Source organism: Engystomops pustulosus, chromosome 1 (assembly GCF_040894005.1).
Source record: "Engystomops pustulosus chromosome 1, aEngPut4.maternal, whole genome shotgun sequence".
Taxonomy (NCBI): Eukaryota; Metazoa; Chordata; class Amphibia; order Anura; family Leptodactylidae; genus Engystomops; species Engystomops pustulosus.
The window spans coordinates 236,589,624-236,614,670 of NC_092411.1; the positions used below are offsets into that span (position 1 = coordinate 236,589,624).

Consider the following 25,047-nt stretch of genomic DNA (forward strand, 5'->3'; position numbering starts at 1 on the left):
TCTGCTGCTGTACTGAATATGACAGGGTTATGTTAGAGTGTTTCAGATCATCTTACCATTATCTATTTCAAGACATAGGTTGTACACGGCAACCGGCCTCTTGCTACGCTGTCTCCGTGACTGTCTAGGTGGGGCACGAGGAGAAATAGATGTTGGTTCAATCACGGACTCATCAGGTGGGCCTGAAAAAATCTAAAACCAAGCAAACAAAATATATTTTAATCTATCAGAGGAATAAACTTGTGTTTCATTTCTATATGACGATTTATGTTTGTATAGATGAATCTTACATCTTTAAAGAAAATCTACCATTAAAATCAACCATGATAAACCAGGAGAATTTACCAATCACTGACTGTATTGATCTTATTTTATGTGTTATTCCTTCTAAAATCAACCTTTAAAATTATGCTAATGAGTCAGAGAGGATATGGATGGGTTATAGTAGTCCTCTGTGCTGTAGCTTCACGGGCTGTTACAGTGTCTCCTCTGTCGCAACTTCCCCCGCCTTCTGCCTGATGTAATCTCACTGCAGCAGAGGAAGTTTTAGCACACACTGGGAGGGGGGAGTGCTGATGCAGCCTGTGAAGCTAATAATGGATGGTCTTGTAGTAACACCCCTAGTGCCCTCCAGGCTCATTAGCAGAGTTTTAAAAATGTGAATTTTAGAAAGATGAAGGCCACAAAAATAAGAATATTACCACAGTCACAGTACCTGGATCTATGAGCAAGTGCCCCTGGTTTATAATGATGGATTTTGATGGTAGAATATTGTTAAATAAATATCATATACAGTACTTGAAATATGGATTAAGAACTTCTACCGATTTGTATGCTTTAATAATTACCCATGAAAACAATGACAGAGCATTATTCCAAAGAATTTTACATTTTCAAGGGAAAGTTCATGAAGTTCAAGGAGAAATAACAGATGACTGTCAAAATATGTTATTTATTACTTTTGTACAATGATACTAACGTACATTTTTACAATATTAACTTGGAAAGTTTAAAATGTACATATACAGGTATAGCAATAACATCACAATTAAAGGACATCTACCATCAGATCCTACTCCCATGGTCCTTCCGTCTGCATCTGCCAGGAACAGCTTTTATTATAACCTAGAACGCCACAATTTGGATGAAAAATAAAGTTCAAACCTATGCAAAATGGCTTTTGTCACCTAAGCATCTCTCGGTTCAACCGCTTTATGATTTATTCACTCCCCTTCGCTCAATTGGTCACGTGCCATAAGATTGCTAAGAGCTGCTGATGTCACTGGATCGTGACCACTGAACGAGTGAAGGGGAGTGAATAAAATTATAAGTCAGTCAAGAGAGGCACTCAGGTTAATTTGCATATTTTAAAATTATATCATTAAAAAAATATTATTATAAAAACTGTTCCTGACAGATGAAGATGGAAAGAGCATGTACGTAGGACTAGTCTATCAACAGTTAATCTAATGGTAGATGTCCTCTAACAGATCAAATACAAATCATGTTAAAGCTTGCAACATGTGCACAGATAATTTAGATGAATTGTTTCTATGAACATCTGATACAAACCCCATAATGCTATAAGTAGATGAATACAACAAAATTCGCAGTCATTAATCAAAAAACAGAGCTTAAATGCTTTAATGATTCACAAAATTTTATGGGCTTTCTAAAGTCTAAAGGCAGAGTTATCTCCAAGATCTACAACTACAACTTCCATGATCTCTCAGTTCTCAGTAACAGCTCCTCCCTCTTATTCTCTGCTCCCAATGATGATCTAACAGACTTTCCTGCCCTGTTAAGATAGTAATAATCTGTGTGTTTCAGCCATCGCTGCACATTGCCTCACTGAGATGACATCTCACCACAACACTGGTCATACTGGATGCACTGCAACCAACCAACTACAGCCAAACATAGTGATGATCACATGACCTGCTCAGGCAGGTGCAGGACATGTGATCAGCGGCCATCTTCAGTGCTGTGTCACCCCCACAGGGAGATAATCAATGGACTAATTAGTGGGCCGGTAGCATTTTAATTCTTCATTATAGTGTATGTCAACAACATTTTTCTGCTAAGGGGAGCAACATTTTAAACAACAACTAATTACATATTATCTTACATTACATTATGAATTACCCATTTGAAGATGAATTATTCTTATTCCTGGAATACCCCTTTAACACCTGTATGGGGGACACTTTTTTTTCTATTACAACCGTACAAACAAATAAGCTTACTTATATAATCATTCATACATCTCCAAATACTAAACTATTTACCTCAGTTGCACTCTCAGTAGCTGTATAAAGTATTTTCTGGTGCTGTACTGAATAAGACAGGGTTATGTTAAGAGGTTTCAGATATCCTCTGCAGGTCAAAATTGTGGTTATTTACCCATGTTCAGGGAGCCTAAAACTGGTGGCAACTCCAGGAGACCAAAACCCTGTCCAACCATAGTGGCCACTGGCAGGTAACAGTGAGGCGGCAGCCTCGGCTACCCTTATGGGTGAAGAGTATTTCAGCCATATGCACTAGTTGCATTGACACGGCTGTGTTCGAGATTCGTCTAATTTGGAAATAATGTCATTATGGATGCTCGAAAGTGAAATAATTATTGTCTCCCGTTTTATCTCCAAGTATAGGAGTAAGCAAAGTACACCGCTACTCATGCGTGAATGTATAGCAGTAGGATTGGATGCAATTCTGACATTTCATAGCTTTCTCGTAGTCTAATGACGCATATTTATATCATAACTGGTTATTTACAGTCATCCTTTGTGCACATCTGCTAACCTTGATATCTACTCTGCTTTGGATATAAAACAATGAAAATAGTGGGGCAAATTGATCAAAAGTGCTGTAAGGCAAGACAGCAGGTTTATCACCATGTCTGAATCTGGTGTATTCCTATTTGTTGGCTTAGCTAACACCTGAAAGCTGCACCAAAATTGTGACTTATTAGCATTATTTTTGGGGCTCTGACTTTTCAGTGTGAAGCCACACACCCTTCCATAAAACCCCATATAGATGTGGCACAGAACGCTGTTGTATACAGATTACCAAACCTGCCCCAGTGTTATTTTTTTCTGATGGGCACTTATGGGGAATTCAAGGTGTTTGTGTGCCAGTGGTTTGGCAATTTGGCCTTGTCCTTCTCTGCATTGTTTACGGGGGTCCCTTGCATACTAGACTTTTCACATTGCCTGCTGTAGCTCCCCACACACCCAGCATCTTCCGCCCCCCCCCTTCCCCCTTACATTTCCAAATAATCGGGAGCTGAACATCTAGGCCAGTGATGACGAACCTTTTAGAGACTGAGTGCCCAAACTAAAACCAAGATCCACTTATTTACCATGAAGTGCCAACATGGCATTTTAAACAGGAACCTGTTCTTCCACTTCTTTCAATCAACTGTGGCCACCAATACAGTTGAAAGATGGAGGGCAAATTCAGGGTCTCTCTGTACAGGAAGAATGGTGGGTCCAGCAGGATAATGCACTTCTTTCAACACCTTGTCACTTTTCAAGCAATTCCAAACAGTTAATGAAGTGTTGCTGTAAAATAGCGCTGAGAGCAGCAACTTTTAAGTTGCCTGGGACTGCAGGAAGATGTGATGGATTTGGTCCTGTTTAGTGAACTCTGTCCTGATGTGAAGGCCTTAGTGCCCACAGAAAGGACCGAGTGCCACCTGTGGCACTTGTGCCATAGGTTCGCCACCACTGATTTAGGATATCTGACGAGTTCTTTTCAACTGTTATAAGGACAAGGGGTTAACCAAATGTGGTCAAACAGTCATGTTATCTAAATATTTTTGCATATATTTCATACACATTACATAATGCTCATTTAAATTAGCCAACAGCTGTTTCTTCTGACCTCTTGTTCCCCATATATCACACAACAGCTTAGTCCATCTTTCCTGAACATCTGCGGTGATGCTTAAAGGGGTATTCTCGTCTGGGCATTTACATTTCAGTTTGATAAATCTTCCATATATAAACATTTCTTCAATTAGATGTTATTAAAAAAAATGTTCCTGTGTGAAGATAATTTCTCATAAATGTAGCCATTTTATCCCTTAGAAACGAGATGGCTTCCCCGTATACGGCCACCTCTGCCTGAGAGATTGCACAGATAAACAAAAAGTTTTTGTATATGAAATGTCCGGGAGTTACTGCAGGTCCTACACCCGTACTGTAGTAATGATTGCTGAATCCTGGTGGTCCGGCAGGACTCTATAGCGCATGTCTGGCCACTGCTGCCAGAGTGTGACGAGGTCGTAACCGAGGAAGCCATCTCGTTTCTAAGGGACAACATGGCTATGTTTTTAGGAAATTATCTTCACACAGGAACATTTATTTTAATAACATCCAATTGAAGAAATGTTTATATATGGAAGATTAGTGAAACTGAATGTGAATGCCCAGATGAGAATACCCCTTTAAGTCAGGACTACCCCCATACACATGAGCTGGTTGGCCGACATTAAAAGGGTTTTCCATGTATATACAGGCGGTCCCCTACTCGACTTACATACCACCCCTAGTTACAAACGGACCACTGAATGTTGGTAACATATTGTACTTTAGTCCTAGGCTACACTAATCAGCTGTAGGAGTTATTAAAGGTGTCTGTAATGAAGCTTTATTGTTAATCCTGATTCTTATGACAACCCAACATTTTATAAAATCCAATTGTCACAGAGACCAAAAAAGTTCTGGCTGGGATTACAATGATAAAATATACAGTTCCGACTTACATACAAATTCAACTTAAGAGCAAACCTACAGACCCTATCTTGTATGTAACCCGGGGACTGCCTGTAAAAGGTTTTATAAGTGGACAGAGAGATAGCATATACTTACCTTTCTCTGAAGTCATTATCAGTGCAGGTACAATCAAAAACTTCAAATGTAACATACTTAGGCCTCATGCACAGGAACGTATGAAAACAGCCGTATATACGTGTAGAATACAGCCCCATCCATTTTATTTGCCGTATGGTGCATTGTACTGTTTGAGACCTATAGAGCATGTTGAATTTTTTCATGCATTTCCATTCAATATGCCCCATAGAATTTTATTTTAATATATAAACCAAGTGTTGCATACGGCTGTGCACAATATGCTGCCGTATATATATGCATGCTATACAGGGAGAGCAGAACCAGTGGGAGGTGCATTCTGTCAGCCATCCATCATTCGCCAGCCCGTACAGATATGGTGCCATGTGCTCATACGGGTGAAAAATGTGCTGTATTTACGGACAAAATACAGATGGAAACTGACGATCGTGTGCATGAGGCCTTACCCTGTTTCTCCTTGCTAAGATATCATGCATTCAAAATATTTATCACTTCAGGTCAAAGTATCTGCAGGCTAAGCTGTTATTTTCTTAGCTGAAAACGTCTGCTTCTTAGAGAGGAACGTTCCTTTCCCTGTGGAACCACACTGCCCTCTTATGTGTAATTTTTTAGACAAAGCAGCTTTTAATAGCATTTTCCCTGAAGACCAGATATCCTCACCCCGAATTCTACTGTAATAATGAACAGGAGTCAACTCCATTCCAGGAAGGCAACAAAGCGTTACCTTACATACAGAATGGAAATCTATGTACATGTATAGTATCGCAGAGCAGAACCCAACATGCATATGATACGATTCTGTGTCTTGTGGAGGGCGTACTGAGAAATCCAGCAAACTATAGAATGAGATCTGTTTTAGACTACATTTTATTATACAATGCATTAAATAATGTAATAAATATGTTGCATTCTGAGGCTTCACTCCCACGACACGTCATGGGGACTATGGCGATCCAGTGGTGGTATGTTGCCACCCATGTGTGCCACCGTACGTGGGAAAGAGATAGAGCGTGCTCCATCTTTCATAGTGTGTACGCCTGTGTGGTGCTGTTTTCTATAGAGAGGGGAGGGATGAGAAGTGCGTGTTGCTGTATGACCAAACCCTAAGACTAGGGTCTTACTGAACGTATATACAGCAGCATACAGTGCAGAATTGTATGCAGCATGCAATTTAAATCTTCCCATAGACTTCTAAGGGGCGTATGAAATGGAAATACTGGAGAAATTAGGACATGCTCTAGATTTTTTTTACGTCTTGCACACAGTAGGGTATAGTGAACAATACAGCCATGTAAATGGATAACAGTATTGCCCATTGGAATGAATGTGACCATATGCTACCCGTGTGAAACCGGTACAGTAATTCACTTTCAAAATAAGGGTTTTAACAGGTTGTCTGAAGCTTAATAAATATGGCTACTTTCCTCAGCCCCTAGGAAGTGTGAGGTATTACAACCTAGTTTCATTAATTTGAATACAGAAGGGGGGCTGTAATTATTATACAAACCCCTAGCAACAAATATTCAGCTGACTGGTAATGTACAGCCCTCCCCCAGCAACAAAAATATACAGCCCCCGCACAGCAACAAAGCAACAAATACACAGCGCCCCCCGCCAGCAACAAATACACAGCGCCCCCCACAGCAACATATACACAGCGCCCCCCACAGCAACATATACACAGCCCCCCCCCACAGCAACATATACACAGCCCCCCCCACAGCAACATATATACAGCCCCCCCCCACAGCAACATATATACAGCCCCCCCACAGCAACATATATACAGCCCCCCCACAGCAACATATATACAGCCCCCCCCACAGCAACATATATACAGCCCCCCCCCACAGCAACATATATACAGCCCCCCCCACAGCAACATATATACAGCCCCCCCCACAGCAACATATATACAGCCCCCCCCCCCACAGCAACATATATACAGCCCCCCCCACAGCAACATATATACAGCCCCCCCACAGCAACATATATACAGCCCCCCCACCAACATATATACAGCCCCCCCCCACAGCAACATATATACAGCCCCCCCCCACAGCAATTAAAATACAGTTCCCCAATCTAACCTCATCTTTAGAGATTCAAGAGACTCCAGTTATTTTTTACAGTTCTTAAGTGAACATACGGTATATATTTTTTTCTTTAATGTACATGTGCTACCACGTTACATATGATCATGACCTCTTTAGTTAGTGGGAGTCGGTTGCAATATGTGTGTAATATTGAAGTAAAATTATAGCTACATAGAACAACACAATTGCATTGCAATGTACAGTATGAGCAATCAGACGCCCTAGGGTTAAACCCCCCTCCCCCCCCCCAAAGAATAAAGGGATCTCTCATATGGACTTCCAGGTGTAAAAAAATGTTCTACTCAATTTAAATTTATTTCCAGCTTCCTGTATAGTCCACATTAATACATGTTGCCACTAGAAAATACAGTATGTTCACCCAAGAACAAGCCCTGTAAACTGAAAAATAAAATCGTTCTGGCTTTTGGAAGGAACAGAGCAAAAAAAAAAAAAAAACTAAGCAAAAATGACGGAAAACAGTGGCAGCATTAAAAGGTTTATAGTAACAGTTCACACTTATGGAAGCTGCCATGTTGAGTAAATATGAAGAAAGTGAAGATAATCAGGTCGCAAGATGTATAGCACAAAAGGGAACAGTACAACATTATATTTTGTAATTATTTCTTTTTGTCGCCAATCCTTTCTGTAACAAGAGAAAGAATATAAACGGAGAAATCATATGCCTTTTAATTTCATACATGTTTTCCAATCATCATATTAAAAATGGACACGAATGAACAAATTATGTAAATATACAACAATTTGATAATACTCTCACAGGCACACACTTCTCAGTGACTTCCAAATAGTATTACTTTCCATACTTTCCTTATAACAATACATCTCTTGTCTAGTCTGTTGGCCCTGGGCCATTGCCAGTAATGAAATATTTTTCTTCTACCAATGAAAATTGGTTTTGTGGCCCTCCCTTATGTCCCTGTGTCACCTCACTTGACTTTTAATTTGTACTGTGCTGTACACCTCTGGCAACTAACGGAAATCAGTGCAGACTTGGGTAGAAAGTTACTTCACCGAAGTCATAGAAGTAAAAAAAAAAAAAAAAAAAAAGCTACTGTAATAAATAATTGGTAATATTCAAATAAAATGTAATGAAGATGATATAATCCATTGTACTTGGTATATATGTCCTTTCTTAAATCTTTTAGTTTAAAACATCTGGAGAAATTTCCAAAGAAAACTGAAGCTACAGCACCTATGGCATGTCTTTTGTTGTTGTTGTTGTTGTTGTTGTTATATAAGCTGTAGCTGTATCAAGCTTATATTTATTATTATCATCATTGTTTGTATAAGGGCTCATTCACACATGGTATGCCCACTGGAGGTGAGGAGATGGTGACCCCTCCTCCCTCCATAGGAAACAGCGGCGCACGGCCACACACTCTCAGAAAGATAGAGCATGCTCTATCTTTTTGTGTTGTACGGCGCGGATCGGTGCCACACGTGTGGCACCGTACCGCCTCCGTGTCGCTATTGCCGTCTATGGGGATGTATATGCTGACGCAAGTACGTCCCCATGAACGGCCGTGTGAATGAGCCCTAGCTATGTAACCACCTTATGTCTCAACATTGTTAATGCTGGATTACATAGTATAAAAGGCTGCATGTAAACAACCGTTGTGGTGTCGTATGTGCGGTCACAAGCTTGCAATGGGCGCACGGAGCGATACAGTGCAGCACCGTATCGCTCCATACACGGGATAAAGATAGGAGATGTCCTATCTTTCCCCGTGTTACGCCGCCATACACCGCTATGAGAAGGAGAACGTATACCTGTGTGCATGTAGCCTAAATGAGTATAAACACAGCTGACAGACTAGGTCTGTGATGTAAAATGCAAATCAGATGAAAAGAGTCACTTTGTCTGAGATGTGACAAGCTAAGAGGCTGGAGTGCTATCTTTACAACCCCAGATTTAAAAATGGATCATGGCTCTGTATACTAAAAATCCAGACACAATGGGGCAGATTTATCAAGCCATCTAAAAGTCAGAACACTCTTAGTTGCCCACGGCGACTAAGAATATTACAGCGAAGCTGTAATTTGTTGCCATGGGCAGCTAAGAACATTCTGACTTTTAGACGGCTTGATAAATCTGCCCCATTGGGACGTTAAGACATTGTCAGGAATTGAGAATTTAGAGCTTCATTTAATTGCCTGTATGTAAGGCTAATTTTAAGTGCACTGATAGACTAATCATTGTGGCTGCGATACCCTCTACCTTACCGGCAGCTACTCACCAAACTATTATGTGCTGAAAAGGTCAAGGGTTTCAGAGTGTGTGTACATGCTGAGTAATTAAACATTTCTTTCGGAAGAGAGCAAAATTGGTCGCCAAAATATATTAGTAAAATAAGAGCCAAACTAACCCATCCATCAGACTGTAGGCTCTGGAGAGCAGGGCCCTTGCTCCTATTGCTTCCATATGACTATGTTTTTTACTCTGTATTGACTTCATGTTATTTATATATGTCCCCCATGATCTGTACAGCGCTACAGAATATGATGGTGTTCTATAAATTATTATTGTTGTTATTCCCTGCATAATACTGACCTTTTTCTGAAAAGTGTACTGCATTTTAAAGAGAACCCGTCAGGCAAAATAACCCCTCTAAACTAAATATATTTTCATAAACTGCGATTAGAAAGCATTGTCTCTATCCCTTCATTATCCCTCTACATGCCTGTAATCCTAAGCAATGAGGTCCTAAAGCTGTATGCAAATGACCTGTGAAATGTCCAATGAGTCATTAGCATACTCAAGCTGTCCGGCTTATTCATGAGTGGGAGGCACAGCCACACCCCCAGTGCTTGACTGACAGCCTGCATAATGGTGTAACGTCTCTTCCATGTGCTTGCTGGTGCTGGTGGCCACACCCCCTGCAGCCTGTGTGTGTGTATAGGAGAGATACAACAGCTCCAGGATGAAGCCATGTTATAGCAGAACATGTCAGGTACTTGTGTAGCGGATGTCTGTGTATTAGGAGAATGCAGCCTGTCAGCAGATGCAGCACACACACTAGCAATGCTTTACTATACATTACACACAGACATGAGCAGGGGGAGGAGAGGGGAGGGGTAACAGGAGTGACATCACTGCCTCTGACCATGTGACCTGCCTTATTTACATAATAAAGAAAAGATGATTTTATAATGATTAATGTATGAAATAACTAGATAAAGGCTGGGATGGGATCCTTGTGAGCTGCTCCAACAGGTAGTAGTGACAGGACAAGTGACAGACCTGATGACAGCTGTCCTTTAAATCATGAATATGAACGGTGAACAGTAAAACACTCTTCACCTATATAAAAGAAGGCACAAAGTGCTGTTGTCTGTTGTTATAAATCCACTATTAAACTACCTAGTTATTTTAAAACATTAACAAAGACAATGCCGGTAACTTATAATTAAAATGTTTAGAAAGAAAAGAAACAAATCCCTATACAATCACACGTGTATGGAGGGGGCTTTTGAATGGAATCATAGTAATTGAAACTCATTGACAATAATTCTGCCACCCAAAACATTGTAGCAGAGAATGACCAGCGCATGTGGTTTTTCGATGTTTGTAATATTTATCTATCTAGTTATCGGCAATGCATATGAATATATACTGGACCCATTCATATGCGGTGTAAAGTTTCAGTGTACAGAAAACATGTTTTGGAATTTTAGATTTTCAGTTGCAGATTTCTTCAAGATTTCAGGACATTCCACATACATACCAATTAGCAGGGGCGTAACCAGTAGAGGCTGGGCCCCATAGCAGATTTCTGCATGGGGCCCTACTTTTGCTTAAAAAAAAAAAATCCATATGTAGGATGCATTCGCGTAAATGTGTACCCGCCGATAGCCTGGCAAGCACACGTCTGGCGTGCTGGAGAGGAGGAGAGGTGATTAAGGCTCACCCTTCCCCTCTCCATAGAGAATAGAGCCGCATGGCCATTCTTACGGCCAAAGATAGAGCAGTCTCTATCTCTTTTGTTCGAAACAGTGAGCACTCGTAGCGAGCCCAGGTGCTATAGACGCCTATGAGGGAAGTATATCCGTCAGCAAATTTGCAGCCAAGCATACGTCCCCCACAGGTTCTTGTGAATGTTTATACAAATACGCACATTCATACACTGATATATACACACCTTTATAAACTTATATACACACACATAAAGTTCTACACTCGTATACTCGCACCCATATACATACAAGTATACACTTATACAGACACATTGATGCACTCATATACATTTACACACAGAGTATATACAAACTCATGCAGTATATACAAACATACAGTATACACATTATATACATACACTCACCGGCCACTTTATTAGGTACACCTGTCCAACTGCTCGTTAACACTTAATTTCTAATCAGCCAATCACATGGCGGCAACTCAGTGCATTTAGGCATGTAGACATGGTCAAGACAAACTCCTGCAGTTCAAACCGAGCATCAGTATGGGAAAGAAAGGTGATTTGAGTGCCTTTGAACGTGGCATGGTTGTTGGTGCCAGAAGGGCTGGTTTGAGTATTTCAGAAACTGCTCATCTACTGGGATTTTCACGCACAACCATCTCTAGGGTTTACAGAGGATGGTCCGAAAAAGAAAAAACATCCAGTGAGCGGCAGTTCTGTGGGTGGAAATGCCTTGTTGATGCCAGAGGTCAGAGGAGAATGGGCAGACTGGTTCGAGCTGATAGAAAGGCAACAGTGCCTCAAATCACCACCTGTTACAACCAAGGTAGGCAGAAGAGCACAGAATGTCGAACTTTGAGGCAGATGGGCTACAGCAGCAGAAGACCACCCCGGGTGCCACTCCTTTCAGCTAATAACAGGAAACTGAGGCTACAATTTGCACAAGCTCATCGAAATTGGACAGTAGAAGATTGGAGAAACGTTGCCTGGTCTGATGAGTCTCGATTTCTGCTACGACATTCGGATGGTAGGGTCAGAATTTGGCGTCAACAACATGAAAGCATGGATCCATCCTGCCTTGTATCAATGGTTCAGGCTGGTGGTGGTGGTGTCATGGTGTGGGGAATATTTTCTTGGCACTCTTTGGGCCCCTTGGTACCAATTGAGCATCGTTGCAACGCCACAACCTACCTGAGTATTGTTGCATCTGAAGGCTATTTTCAGCAGGATAATGCGCCATGTCGTAAAGCTGGAATCATCTCAGACTGGTTTCTTGAACATGACAATGAGTTCACTGTACTCAAATGGCCTCCACAGTCACCAGATCTCAATCCAATAGAGCATCTTTGGGATGTGGTGGAACGGGAGATTCGCATCATGGATGTGCAGCCGACAAATCTGCGGCAACTGTGTGATGCTATCATGTCAATATGGACCAAAATCTCTGAGGAATGCTTCCAGCACCTTGTTGAATCTATGCCACGAAGAATTGAGGCAGTTCTGAAGGCAAAAGGGGGTCCAACCCGTTACTAGCATGGTGTACCTAATAAAGTGGCCAGTGAGTGTATAATGTATGGGCGTCGACTGTGCCACCCTGCAGGGGGATGGGCAGGCGGTACAGGGAGGTGGCTGGCTCACTGGCACGTGGGTTAGGGAGGTACCAGGTGGGCGGGTCAGGAGAGAGGTGGGCGGTAGCTGGGACACAGAGGGAGGAGCCTGGGGGGCACGATCCGGCAGGCACCCAGCAGTGCGTCCCCGGACCACTTGCCAAGGGGCCGTGGCAAAGCACTGCAGGGACCGTGCATCCCCGGGCCCCTGAACCTCACGGGCGGTAGTTACGCCACTGCACCTTAGGATATAGGTAAACATGTATTCATGAGGCAGATTTAAAGGTACTCTACCTTTTCATGGTTTTCAATAAGTATTTCAACAACAATGTTCTGAAACTTCAGGTCCATGATGGCTGCTACGGTTTCTTCTTGAGGCCTCATTAGTGTTGGACCAAATACCACTCCCAAATTAGCTACGGTCATCAGATTCTTCTTGGCATGTGAAGAAACACTGGGGGAAAAAAAAAAAAAAAAAAAAATAGTTGAAAAATGGACAATAAAAAAAAAAAAAAAATGGTGGATTTATGGCAATTTGGAGGCCCAGTTCATACTTCTGGTATTGTCGTCTGTCCAGTAAAGTGAATTAAATAAAATTACTTCAATAAACCTTTAATGGCTTCTATCAGTTAGCTTTCCACTTAACACAAGCCTAATGGAAGTGGTGGAAACTGACACTAAGGGAAGCCATTAATTCTTCATTGAAATCACTGGACATTTTAATAAATCAGGATTTTAGAAACTTTTATTTTTATCGTTGTAGTGACGGAAGTTAATAGCAGAAGTCCGGATTCATCTGACTTCCATTGTTATGAACCATTAGGGGGAAGGCCAATAAGTGGTGTTGGAAGGTGCCTAGATGTGCAGCGCAGGAGGGAGCGGTAAGTACCCTGTTATTACCATACTGTTCCCATAGAGAGTCTTTTTGAAAATAACATAATATAGCTTTAATTTAATGGAAAACCTCATTAATAATAAATAATTCAACATAATGTGTGGTTCAAGAACCAAAATACATTTTATACCTTTATCAAAAACAGTGCAAACTGCATTATGTGCAGTTTGCCTGCGTATAGTGCAGTGTGCGCCAGATTCAGGAATTGTGGCGCATGTTCTTCATGAATCTGGTGCTCCCTGCACTGCCCCGACAGACTGTACCAACTTTTTTTTCAGTGCACTTTTAACACAGGGGAACAATTCTGTCAGATGATGCATGATAAATGTGGCGCACTGTCCGACTCTGCACCAGATCGGCCCTTTAGGTGCAGATTTTTGTCTCAGTTCGGGGAGAGTGAAGCCACAACACAAATGTAACGCGGCACTATATATACACACATGTGCAAGCAGTTTGCACTGAAAAAAACATGCAAAGTCCGGCAGAAAACTGGCACAGGGCTTTAGTAAATGGGTACCCTTAACTACTCGAGTGTGAGGCTACTTTGACGGCAGTAAGAAAAGAGCAAAAGAGGACGATGCTCACTTAGCCAGGTGTTTTATGAGAAGATGTAACATTTCTTTATTCTTCTCTGGAAGTTTGTAAACTAAAAAATGAACAGCATTCACTCGAGACTCCGGACTTCCACTTTCTGTAGAGACAAAAAAAAAAAGTCATAAAATACGGAAAATGTACATATGTGTCTGTATGCAATCTGTAGTCAGTGTCAGGAGGTAGCCATGGAGATCCAATTAATAATAATCTTGCTTATGTTGTTAGTAGCAACAGGACTGTGAAAAATAGATTTATATTCCAAGATAGTAGCTTCCTCAAGTGAAACATAGATGTATCCCAACACTGCTGTGCTCTTGACTCTCTGCACTGAACTACCCCACAGTCCTCCTCTGTGATTGCTGCAATCATAGGGCTGTGTATTTTTTTTTATATCACGAATGTCAGCAACAACCTGCATCTGGTACAAGGGCCACCAGCTGGGTTCTGGAGCTAAACATAAGGAGGATTTTATAGGTGAATATAAAATGATAGTAGCAGGTTAACTAGACCGACACAGCAGTACGTAATGTAAACCCAATGCAGGTGCTTTGTTGAAAGCAAAATTAGAAAGCCTGGAAAATAAATCAAACATTGGTTCAGACATAAAACTTATTATTCTGTGCACGTCACCTTTCTTCCTCGTTCTGCTGAAATCTATCCAGGTCAATAAATAACATAATTTGATTATTAAAAGGCCTAAGGTACTAGGGAAATATGTAAAATGTGTTAAAACAAAATGTATTAGATATAGAACTGTGAAGTATCTAAAGGAGCTCATAGGAAGTAACATTTATGTTGCAAGTTCAAACAAATGGAACCACACACACACGCATCTCTGTGGGTGCGGGTAGAAGGTACATTGCCACCTTCACCGACTCATATTATTCCCCCAGCAGAGCTGCCCTTCTTACATGCCTCTGATGATGCCTGGCGAGTCTGTCCTCTCCCCTTCTAACTAAATTAAAGATGCAGTGGGAGAAAGGAGCGGGCAGTAAATTGTATTACACACTGGGGGGAAGGAGATGACTGAAGGAGGGAATGAGCTGTAACACACTGACCAGTGTGCTGTGGGCGTGTGAGGGATGGAGTCGTTTCGGACTGAGCCATCTGCTGTGAGATAGAAAGAGGTTTGGCCTCGCTCCCTGACATGCTTGAGCTTGTAGCAGAGGCTTGTATATGAGAAGAGAGAGGGTGGTAACGTTCTTAATAAAGAAGATAACAAATACTTTGCATAATATACAGCTGACACCCACCGCTTCTGGTAAAGGTTCTACTTGTAATAGCATTGCACGGATTGGCAAGTCACGGCCACCCGTGCAGAACTATTAAGTGTCGGGAAGGGGTTAATGGTACAGAATTTTAGCTTTTCGTGTCAGATCATGGTGTCATAATTCATTTGTATCATTTTAACAACGGAGTAAATTTTCATGCCCAACATTCTATGGTACCCAACTCCTGTAACTTTCCTGGAACAATGCAAACTATTGCCACTCACGGGCTTCGGGCCATTTGTTTCTTCATAATACCCAGCCACAAACTATCATGTTTTATGGAAGAAAAAGGATTTGCTTATAATTCACACAGACTAATAAATATTTCACTTAATCAGTTGTTATAGTTCCTTAAACTTGTACTTTTGCTCCACAGTAACACTGAATATACCAAAGGCAAATTAGCCAAACATCCTTGCATTTCACATGTGTAAGAAGAAATGGAAAATACAGTCTGATCTACAGTCAGCATGTTATAAAGCAGGAGAAGCAGAGCAGAGTATGGCGATAGGCTGCCTTTAATGGATTTACTCATATGTATTAGTAACAATAAGGAGAGAAGACAAATGATCTGATGTGACACAAGAGTTCCAGGTTTACTATATTTCAGATTCTCCTTGTATGAGGGTGTGACCAAGGCGCACTATAAGTATCACTTAGTAGTATCCGGATTTTGCTACTAGGTAGCTACCGCTGCAATTTTATTTGGTTACAAGGCCATACACTGTAAAATATAATAGGTCTATACATCAAAACCACTCTAACATGGGCTTTATCTGCTTGTTCATATGGATCACTGATAAGGAACAAACAAAAAATAAAGAAAGTGAATATTTACTGGCAGGATTGATGAACTGTTCATGCAGCTCGTATGTCATCAGCGGTTCTGGCAGGCTCCTGAAATGCAAGGACAGCTCAAAGTTAAAACAAACCCTGTCAAGTGACTTTAATATATACTGGTTATGTAACATTTCCAAGTATTAATGCAGCACAGTTTATTACTGTTCATTCACCTAACACATCACTATCTTACACCATTACAAAAACCACTAAAATACAGAAATTTTACGTTTTACCAGAACTCTTGACAATACTATTTTTCATAGAGAAGCTATCTTAATTTTCAGAAGGCAAACTTGCATCATAGCTCTTCAGGCCATATTTTTGGTGTGGCCTCTGGAAGGGTCAGGGTCATCCCTCCTCCCCCACTGAAAACTTCACAAGGCAGTAAAGATACTACCGGGTATGTGCAGTATTTGCTGAAGGCAGGTAACGTCACAGATTCTACGCCTGGAGTGCGGACGGGAAAAGATGGTCAACCTCGTACTGGAGGAGTGAATAAATTAAAAGACGGCAGAGCGTGGAGGGGCACGGTGACACCCCAATTATCATTTACATATTTTCTAAAATAATTTTTTTCTACAAATTCCGGCCTTTCCTGGACATAGCATAAAGCACCCCTTCATTGGGCGAAGATGTAAGTGTTAGGGGTCTGCCACCCATTATTCTGATTGTAGATTCCCTTTAAGAACTACAACAATTGTGACTAATCCATCAACAAGGACATTTATGAACATGGAGTAATGACATTAACCAACCTTAAATATTGCTTTAAAGCACTGGTGATGGTCTTGACTTCCCATTCTTCAGTTGCACTCAGATCCAAATCACAGCCAGTCTTCACATCTCCAGGGAGAAAACAAAAATCAATGTATTATTTACCTAAAAGTTAACTAAATGAGTGAGTGGAGAGTTTTGCACTAAAGTGAAGCTCTCCCAGCCACGTCCTCTCTGCTGTTATTGTGAATTCAGGAGAGCTAGTTATGAAAGTCCTAGATGTAGGAGCAGAGGGGGCATTCTGAGGCAGGGAGAGCTTGACTTCAGTGATGAGCTCTCCATCTCAATGACTTTATACAACAAATTTACAAAACACTTCAAGGATGATTTTCTGGATAATTCCACCTCGCTATAAGAGAAACAAGATCTGGCAGGTATTAATCTGCTTGACAATAAATATTAATCTGCTTGACAATAAATAGTAGAAGTGGGTTTATTAGGTCAATTTCTGCAGACAGGTTCCCTTTCAACTAGGTGAATTTACTATGACATCTATTCTTACTGTAAGAAAAAATAAATTGCTTTCTATGTTAGCAGTATTGGTTTTACAGAAAATGCAATAAGACTGACAATGTGATAAGAGACCTTAGGCTACATTCACACACATGTATGGGGGACATATATATACGGCTGATATACGTCCCCCATACACTCCTATGGGCTCACGGCCCTGTACGGGAGCGGTATGGTGCAGCACACGTGCGGCACCGTACCGCTCCGTAGCACGGGAAAAGATAGGACATGTCCTATCTTTTCCCGTACTACGGCGCCGTGCGCTGTATCTCCCTATGAAGAGGGTACAGCAGGCATACATCGTGTGAATGTAGCCTTATATGGTAAGAAACATTACACAAGTCAGTACTACACATTACTAGGGGAAACTTTGCAATATATCTCATCAGAGATGAGCTCATCCTTGTGCACTGGTGTCATCATCCTCCCTCCCTTCCACCTTCATAATATTTATACTCTGAAATTTTGGGAAAATCTGTCTTGTAAAAAACATGATAGGAGGTTAAGGAGGCATCAGAATAAAGGAAATCAAAATTAATTGTGATAAACCAGGGACACTAACTCATAGGTCCAGGCACAATGACTGTGGTAATCTTATATTTATTTCCATGGTCTCTTTCCTTTTAAAATGCTATGCTGAGGAGTCAGAAGGGTTCTTGGGGGGTTGTTAGTAGAGTCCCTCTATGTTCTGGCCTCATAGGCTGTTACACTGTGCAGGAGAACATCTCATCCTCCCCCTGTTCCCTAAGCACTTCCACTTCCCACTGCCTGCTGTAATCCCATGACAGGAAAAGTTTCATAGTAAGAGGGGGAAGTGCTCCTGTCATAGTAAAAGCTTGTGAAACTACAGTGCTGAGGGACTCTGGTAACACCCCCAGAGCCCTTCTGGCTTATAAGAATAATTTTAAAAAGTTGATTTTAGAATAAAGGATGCCATGGATAGCAAATATTATAGAATATAATATAGAATATAATATAATAACAAATATAAAGAATATTATCATGCTGTCTGGTTCTGTGAATAAGTGCCCATGGTTTATCATGCCTGATTTTGAAGGTAAATTTCTTTTAAATAGAAATCTGTATGGAGGAGGGAGGGGAGGAGTGAGCCACAGCAGCTAGACCTCCACCAGTGAACCCAATGTTCATATACAAGACTGCAGAGATGTCCAAAAATGAGGACTACAAGCCACATAATGCCCAGAGTCAGCATTGCTCCTCCAGTGTTACTGAGCCAGTGATTCGAACAAATCATAGTTAAAAAGTTGCTTATAAAACTTTTAAAAATATAATCTTTGTAGTCCTGATGCAGGACAGCTCACTACAAGGACATGTGACCCAGGAGATGACAAATTCCCTTAAAACAGTTTCAGGATATAACAGTATAACTTGCTATATATTGGTAACCTTCTCCCTTTAGACAGCATCGAAATATTTATATACCACGTAAATGACAAGAAGAGTAATGCAGATAACAAATGCAGCTCTACAGACTACATACCACAATGAACCTAAATGGAGTCATCAATACTTTGTAAAGAGATGCATTTGGTATACAACATCTTTTTCGAGGCCGAGAAATAAAGGGCAGAAAGTGGTAATATTAGTCAAAGTCATGTTGACGGCTATTAATTATACACAAGGTCTAATGTTGATGTTTAATCATTACGAGTCAAGTGAGTGTTTATAACAATTACAGGAGGACTCTTAGATGCAGCATTGAATTGATTGCAGCGAGTGATATACAAACAATTTGTCATTCTCATAATGTCCAGGGTAATGAAATGAATTCGCTCTCTGATTTCCTCCAGTCTCCCGTGCCAAAGAACACTGTGTTATCAGCACAGATGGAGCACGCATGGACCTGGAGCACAGCCTGCTTGTAACAAGCCTCTCAGAATACCAATGAACCCCTCAAAGTCAGACCTGTGCTGACAAAACATACCAAAACTAGGAGCACAGAGGTGCTGCAAGAACACAAGATGATTCTGTGCACTCGGATAACTTAAGCCTGTGGAAGACTTGAAGTCACCATGAGAAGTTATAACAATCCACACACTCAATCCTCCTGCATTGGTAAGCAATATTCTGGGGCATCTGTATCTCTATAAAGGTGTGAATTTGCCTAGTTAACACACAAAACCAACTTCTCCAATGCCAAAAATAATAAAAGAGATCATATTTAACATAGCAGTAAATTGGACCCAAAGTTTGGTAAGCAGGCATTTATTTCTCACCCGGGGCGACCGTTTAAAATAGGGACATATTGAATGTCACCTTGTTCCCATTTTCTGGAAAAAAAAGTATCATACTGCAGCAAAGGGACAATACAATATTGGATTTTGAGAACCAATATGGTTTCACTTTGTCTTATCCGAATTAAAAAGTCATTTCAAGAGGAAATGAACTGAAGTACTACACAGTCTAGGTGCTTGTCTAGTCTTCTTTTTATAAAGGGGTGGATTTATTCTACGCACATTTCTGTGTGCAGCCTCAGGGACCTGGAGGATCTCACACAATCGGGACATGAACCCACTTTACATGGACTCTTTAAACTGTATTACACCCTCTTGAGGCCACTACAGTTTAAAGCTATGGGGGCTACGCGGTCAAGAGATTTCCTCCTCTGCCTCTAGCATCAGTTCGACTTATGGTACATGTCCAGCATTACATGCCAATTTCTTCATGCGCCAATTAGAAGTTTTTAGTGCATAAAGAAAAGTTTGGTACAAAAATGACTTTTAAGAAAAATAAGTAAATGCATTGCCGTACAGTACCTCCTGCTGAATAGCTTTACTCTTTCCTAGCTCCACAGCTGGGAGTACCAGGAGGTACTGTTATTTTTTGGGGGGCGTACATTAAAAACCTGCAATGCATTTACGGTACATATTTGTAAAAAAAAAATCATTTTCATACCAAATATACTCTTTCTTTATGCACGAAAAATAGTTCCAATTAGTGTATAAAAAACAAGCATGTAAGGCTGCACATTTACCATCAGCCAAACTGATGCTAGATGTCCTTTGAGCATTAGAGGAGGTCCCCAAGACTTGGCCTTTAAATACTGTATATCCTTCAACAATTTAGAGATTTGTATGTCGACAATCACTGATTAGTTTCTTTTTGTATACAGAAGCCGGCAGTGCTCTCCTGGCCATCTACATTATTAGTTTCAGGCTTTAGAAGAAGGTGTGTGGCAGTGGTCGGGGTGGCACCACCTACCTCTGTATACAAACAAAGACTGGGCAGTGACAGACAGCGCTGAAAATTAAAGGGAAGAAAAAAAAGAGAATAAACTTTTAAAACTTTTTAAAGGGAACCTGTCACCAGGAGACCCATTTTTAGCACCAGGCTCCTCCATGAGTCCTTTTCAAATACATGAAAACACCCATCACTTGGCTTAGCGACGCCCCCTGCTCCTCTACAGCCAATCCCGAGTGTTATTCATATATTTGAAAAGGTCACATGTTTCCCGAGGGTGGGGGGGAACTGCTCCTTTCCAGCCGCTCCCAGTGGGCAACTGCCTAGTCACACAGCAGATGCTAATGAAAGGTACAATATAACATATCTTTTTTTCTGTAAAACCTATTTTTTATACAAAAACACTTTGGCAGTGTATGTACTATGCTCTGTGGGGACTGGGGGAGTGCTAAAAATGGGTCTCCTGGTGACAGGTTCCCTTTAAAGCCCCACACACATTTAAAATACTTTATATACCTTGACAACCCCATAAAAGACACTTATCCCCCATCCAAAGTAAAAGCCGGGTCTAATTGCTGGGTGTTTGACTGCTGGAAAAGACCGTGATGAGGTGAAAGGGGGATTGGTGGAAGTCTCTAAAACAGAATGAAAGGCTTGCGTGCACGTGTGACCTGTGCTTTTGGAGGTCTGTCCCAGAAGTATCAAAGTAGTAAATGTGGCACAACATCCATTTTTTATGGAAGGTCAGAGGAAATGTCACTTATCCTCAAACCTTTCGATGGGGAGGGGAGATAATTTTTATGACAAAACCTATTCAAGTTTTAGGTGAAAATTCTTTAAGGAACTACATATCTGATTTTTTTATCTCCATAAAAATTGTCTTGAACATCTGATATGACGACTTGGAAAGTATTAAGTTTACTGTGAAAGATTACATTGTTAACATTAAAAAAACAAATAGATTAAAATGTGGCATACCCATTAACAAACTCAGAAGTCTCTGGACCTTTGAACTCACCCCCACAACCCTGTACAATCCTTGGTCATTAATACCTACAAGAAAAAAAAAAACATAAAAGATTATACAGCCAGGAAAAATTATTTGCACTCACAATCCTTGTTACAATCAGGCTTAAGGGGAACCTGTCACAGCTGAAATTGCGGGCAGGTTCACATAGAGCCCTTATAGCATAAGGGCAACCTTCCTTCATCTAATAAAATCTCTGCTCCCAAAAGGAAAAAAATAACATGGATTCTCTGCTTGGTATCCAGGCAGAGAGTCCAGCGAGACGAGGTGGGCGTATCTCAGTCTTGATCACACCTCCTTTCCTTACGTCATCCGGCTGTCTACTGAATTATCACAAATGCCTACGGCTGCCATGCATGGAAGGCATTTGTGTGATAATTCAGCCCAGACAGCCGGATGACGTAAGGAAAGGAGGTGTGAGCAAGCATATGTATACGCCCACCTCGACTCGCTAGAGACTCTGCCTGGATACCAGGCAGAGAATCCATGTTAATTTTTTCCTTTTCAGAGCAGAGATTTTATTAGTTGAAGAAAGGTTACCCTTATGCTATAAGGGCTCTATGGGAACCTGCCCGCAACTTCATTTTTTCAAACCGTGGTGACAGGTTCCCTTTAATATGGGTGCTTTGTACCATAAATGTTCCACTATGGTAACACATGACAGCCGATGTTTTTCTGTTTTTTCCCCCTAAGATTCACAAATTGAGCCAGTGTGAGTGAATGAAATAATATAGCAAAACACTTATACCAACCTGTAAGATCACCCACTTGCCTATCTACCGTACTGGTGCATCTGGCCAGCACTACCAGTACAACCAATCATTTGTCTAACTAGTATTTAGCATAAGGCTAATAATGGGCAGTCATGATGGACTGGACAGACAGGAATGCCATCTCTGCAGCAAGGGAAAGGACAATAGGAACCATCGAAGGGCAAGGGATTTATATTGTCTTCCCTCCTTCTGGACATATTGAATACTCTACGACAGTGGTGGCAAACCTTTTACAGAACGAGTGCCCACACTACAGCTGTAACCCATGTATTTTTTGCATAGTGCCGACAGGGCAATTTGCTCTGACACAAATTTCAATCGTCTATGTGTCCAGGGGACACCAATACACTGGAAGAAGGAGAAATTCAGTATTAAGCGCAGAACATCCTGAGCTGACTGGGACTACAGGAGGAGGATTTCAGTCCTGTCTGTTGAACCCTGTGCTGGTCTGGATGCCCACAGAGAGGGCTCTAAGAGCGGCCTTTGGCACCCGTGCCATAGGTTCGCCACCACTGCTCTAGGATTGTTGTAATGGCATCAATGAAATCACATGGCAATATATATTGTATGCACCTTATGTATTACTCTGCTTCTTACTGTATGTTATATTCAGAATCCGCCACTGTGTGTGTACATGGCAAATAACACCATTTCATGGAAAGAACTGAATTGTATTTATGTACAAGTTTCCCGTTCCAGCTTCTGTGTCTATTTTTTTTCGTTTTCGTGAGCCGATAAGTTAGGACCTCCTCCTGCTCTGATGTCTCCCATACACTAATGTGGTGTATATAAGGTATAGTCACATCTGTGTATCTTTTGCTCTACCTCTATGGGCAGTAACCTGATCCTTCTGCGAGCTGAAAGTCCATCTCTGTATTACAACTTTCCAAAAAAAAAAGTTAAGCAACTTTTTCACTAAACTTTTAGTTTTTATCTTTTGTAATCTTTACTTGCATTCTGAACTTTTATCCTTCCCCTCCAATAATTTTTTTTTTATGGTCGGGGTCATTACATTTTCCATTGGCTGGTATAAGACCATATCTATCAGCATTTACATCCATCTGACCTCATATTTAGTCAGTAAATTGTTGGCGGGTGAACAGAAAAGGAAGGCATCTGGGAATGACTTGTTTATTATGTCATACAGTAGAGATTACAATTTCTTGTAATATTTGTATTTGCCATTGAGCTCCTTATATTTTCATACTATTTCACAGATTATATCACAGTTCTGTCGCGAAATTCTCCAAGGGTATTTTCTTTTGCCGCTATTGTAAGCCTGTGACTACTGGATAAAAACATTTGTTATACAATATATCCATCTGTGACAAATGTAAATTAATGATATACCCTGAGGGAGTAGAAATACTGCAAAATAAGAGGCTTGAAACAGCATTTCCTTTCAAGACACACAAGAGATATGCATAATGCTTTATGCACTAGACTAGACTCTGCAATTTGTAAGTGCGTGTGGGGGAGGGGGAGCGCGGATAGGTTTTTGTACTTAAAAATAACCGCTGTTTCGGCTAATATTTTTAGGCGCGACAATCAACAATAACACAGCGGCATAAATAATTATAAGCTTTGTTCCTGCAATATGTCATGTTATGAAAACAAGCCGTCTAGTGTTTTTTCGAGGACAAATTAGATTATCTTCAAACTGGGACTGGATTTTATTTCTCCTCCTGCAATAAACTAATAACATTACTTCTATTCACCTACGATAGAAAAACTGCTTACTTTCACAGCTGGCTATACACTGCGCAATAGTAAACCCATTTCACACAAGATATGATATAGGGATATACAAATAGGAAGAAACGATATTCTGCAAACATGGGAGGGATGATGAGAGCACTGCACATTCTGTGTGTCTTGTATAAATGGAATCTTTTTAAAACAAAAATTATTGAGTGCCGTTCTCGGAGTTCGGCCCAGTTACAGGCTCGCTATGGTGTACAGGAGTCTGAAGTCCACATCTGTTGCACAGTGTATAGAGTTGAAAGGCTTCATGTATTTTGTTCTGTATTGATAAAGTTTCAGAGGGTCAGAGACTACCTCCTAAACCTCATATTAAAGCTCTGCCCATTACTGAATTGGGGCTATATGGAGAAACTCGCCAAAAAACCATCAGGGTGTCAGTACTGATCAGAGCTGATCTACATCACAACCATGTAAAGCTGTTACACTACATTAAGTGAAATGTCCACTCAACATATGTCAGCAATGAAATCAAGCCAAGTATAAATGGTGCGTAGAAAACAACTCTTATGAGTGGGGAGAGTGACCCCACCACTTATGGTGATAGTGGACAGTGGACCCACAATGACCACTATCACTATAACATGCCAGAGTGGGGTCACTCTACCAGACCCGAGGCGGTTGCCATTTTGCGAGTCACTCCAATTTACAGAGGAAACATTATTAGTTATCTATTAGTGTCTTTCTAATTATGCCCTGATGGGATTTTATACTGCCATACACAAGATGTGACCTTTCTACAGTATCTTCTGGGGGTCTAGACAGATAGGAGTCCCTGGTAGAGACCTATCTAGGGAAAGGTTCCGATTGGGGTATCAGCTGTTTAGGGCTGAGGTCCCGAGTTTAGGCCTTAGGGCCTGCTAGCGCTTTCCCAACTACG

At 41.0% G+C, this 25,047-nt stretch overlaps 1 protein-coding gene across 1 annotated transcript in view; it reads right to left on the reverse strand.

Moving 5' to 3' along the window:
* Window positions 1–25,047, reverse strand: part of ARHGAP10 (Rho GTPase activating protein 10) — a 127,740-nt gene that overhangs the window by 39,877 nt on the left and 62,816 nt on the right. The window contains exons 14-19 of the mRNA XM_072121628.1: window positions 21,585–21,659; window positions 16,874–16,961; window positions 16,114–16,172; window positions 13,996–14,101; window positions 12,810–12,969; window positions 57–192 (exon numbers count right to left, since the gene is read on the reverse strand). Coding sequence (XP_071977729.1) covers window positions 57–192; window positions 12,810–12,969; window positions 13,996–14,101; window positions 16,114–16,172; window positions 16,874–16,961; window positions 21,585–21,659 — 624 coding nt within the window. The remainder of the gene's footprint in view (window positions 1–56; window positions 193–12,809; window positions 12,970–13,995; window positions 14,102–16,113; window positions 16,173–16,873; window positions 16,962–21,584; window positions 21,660–25,047) is intronic.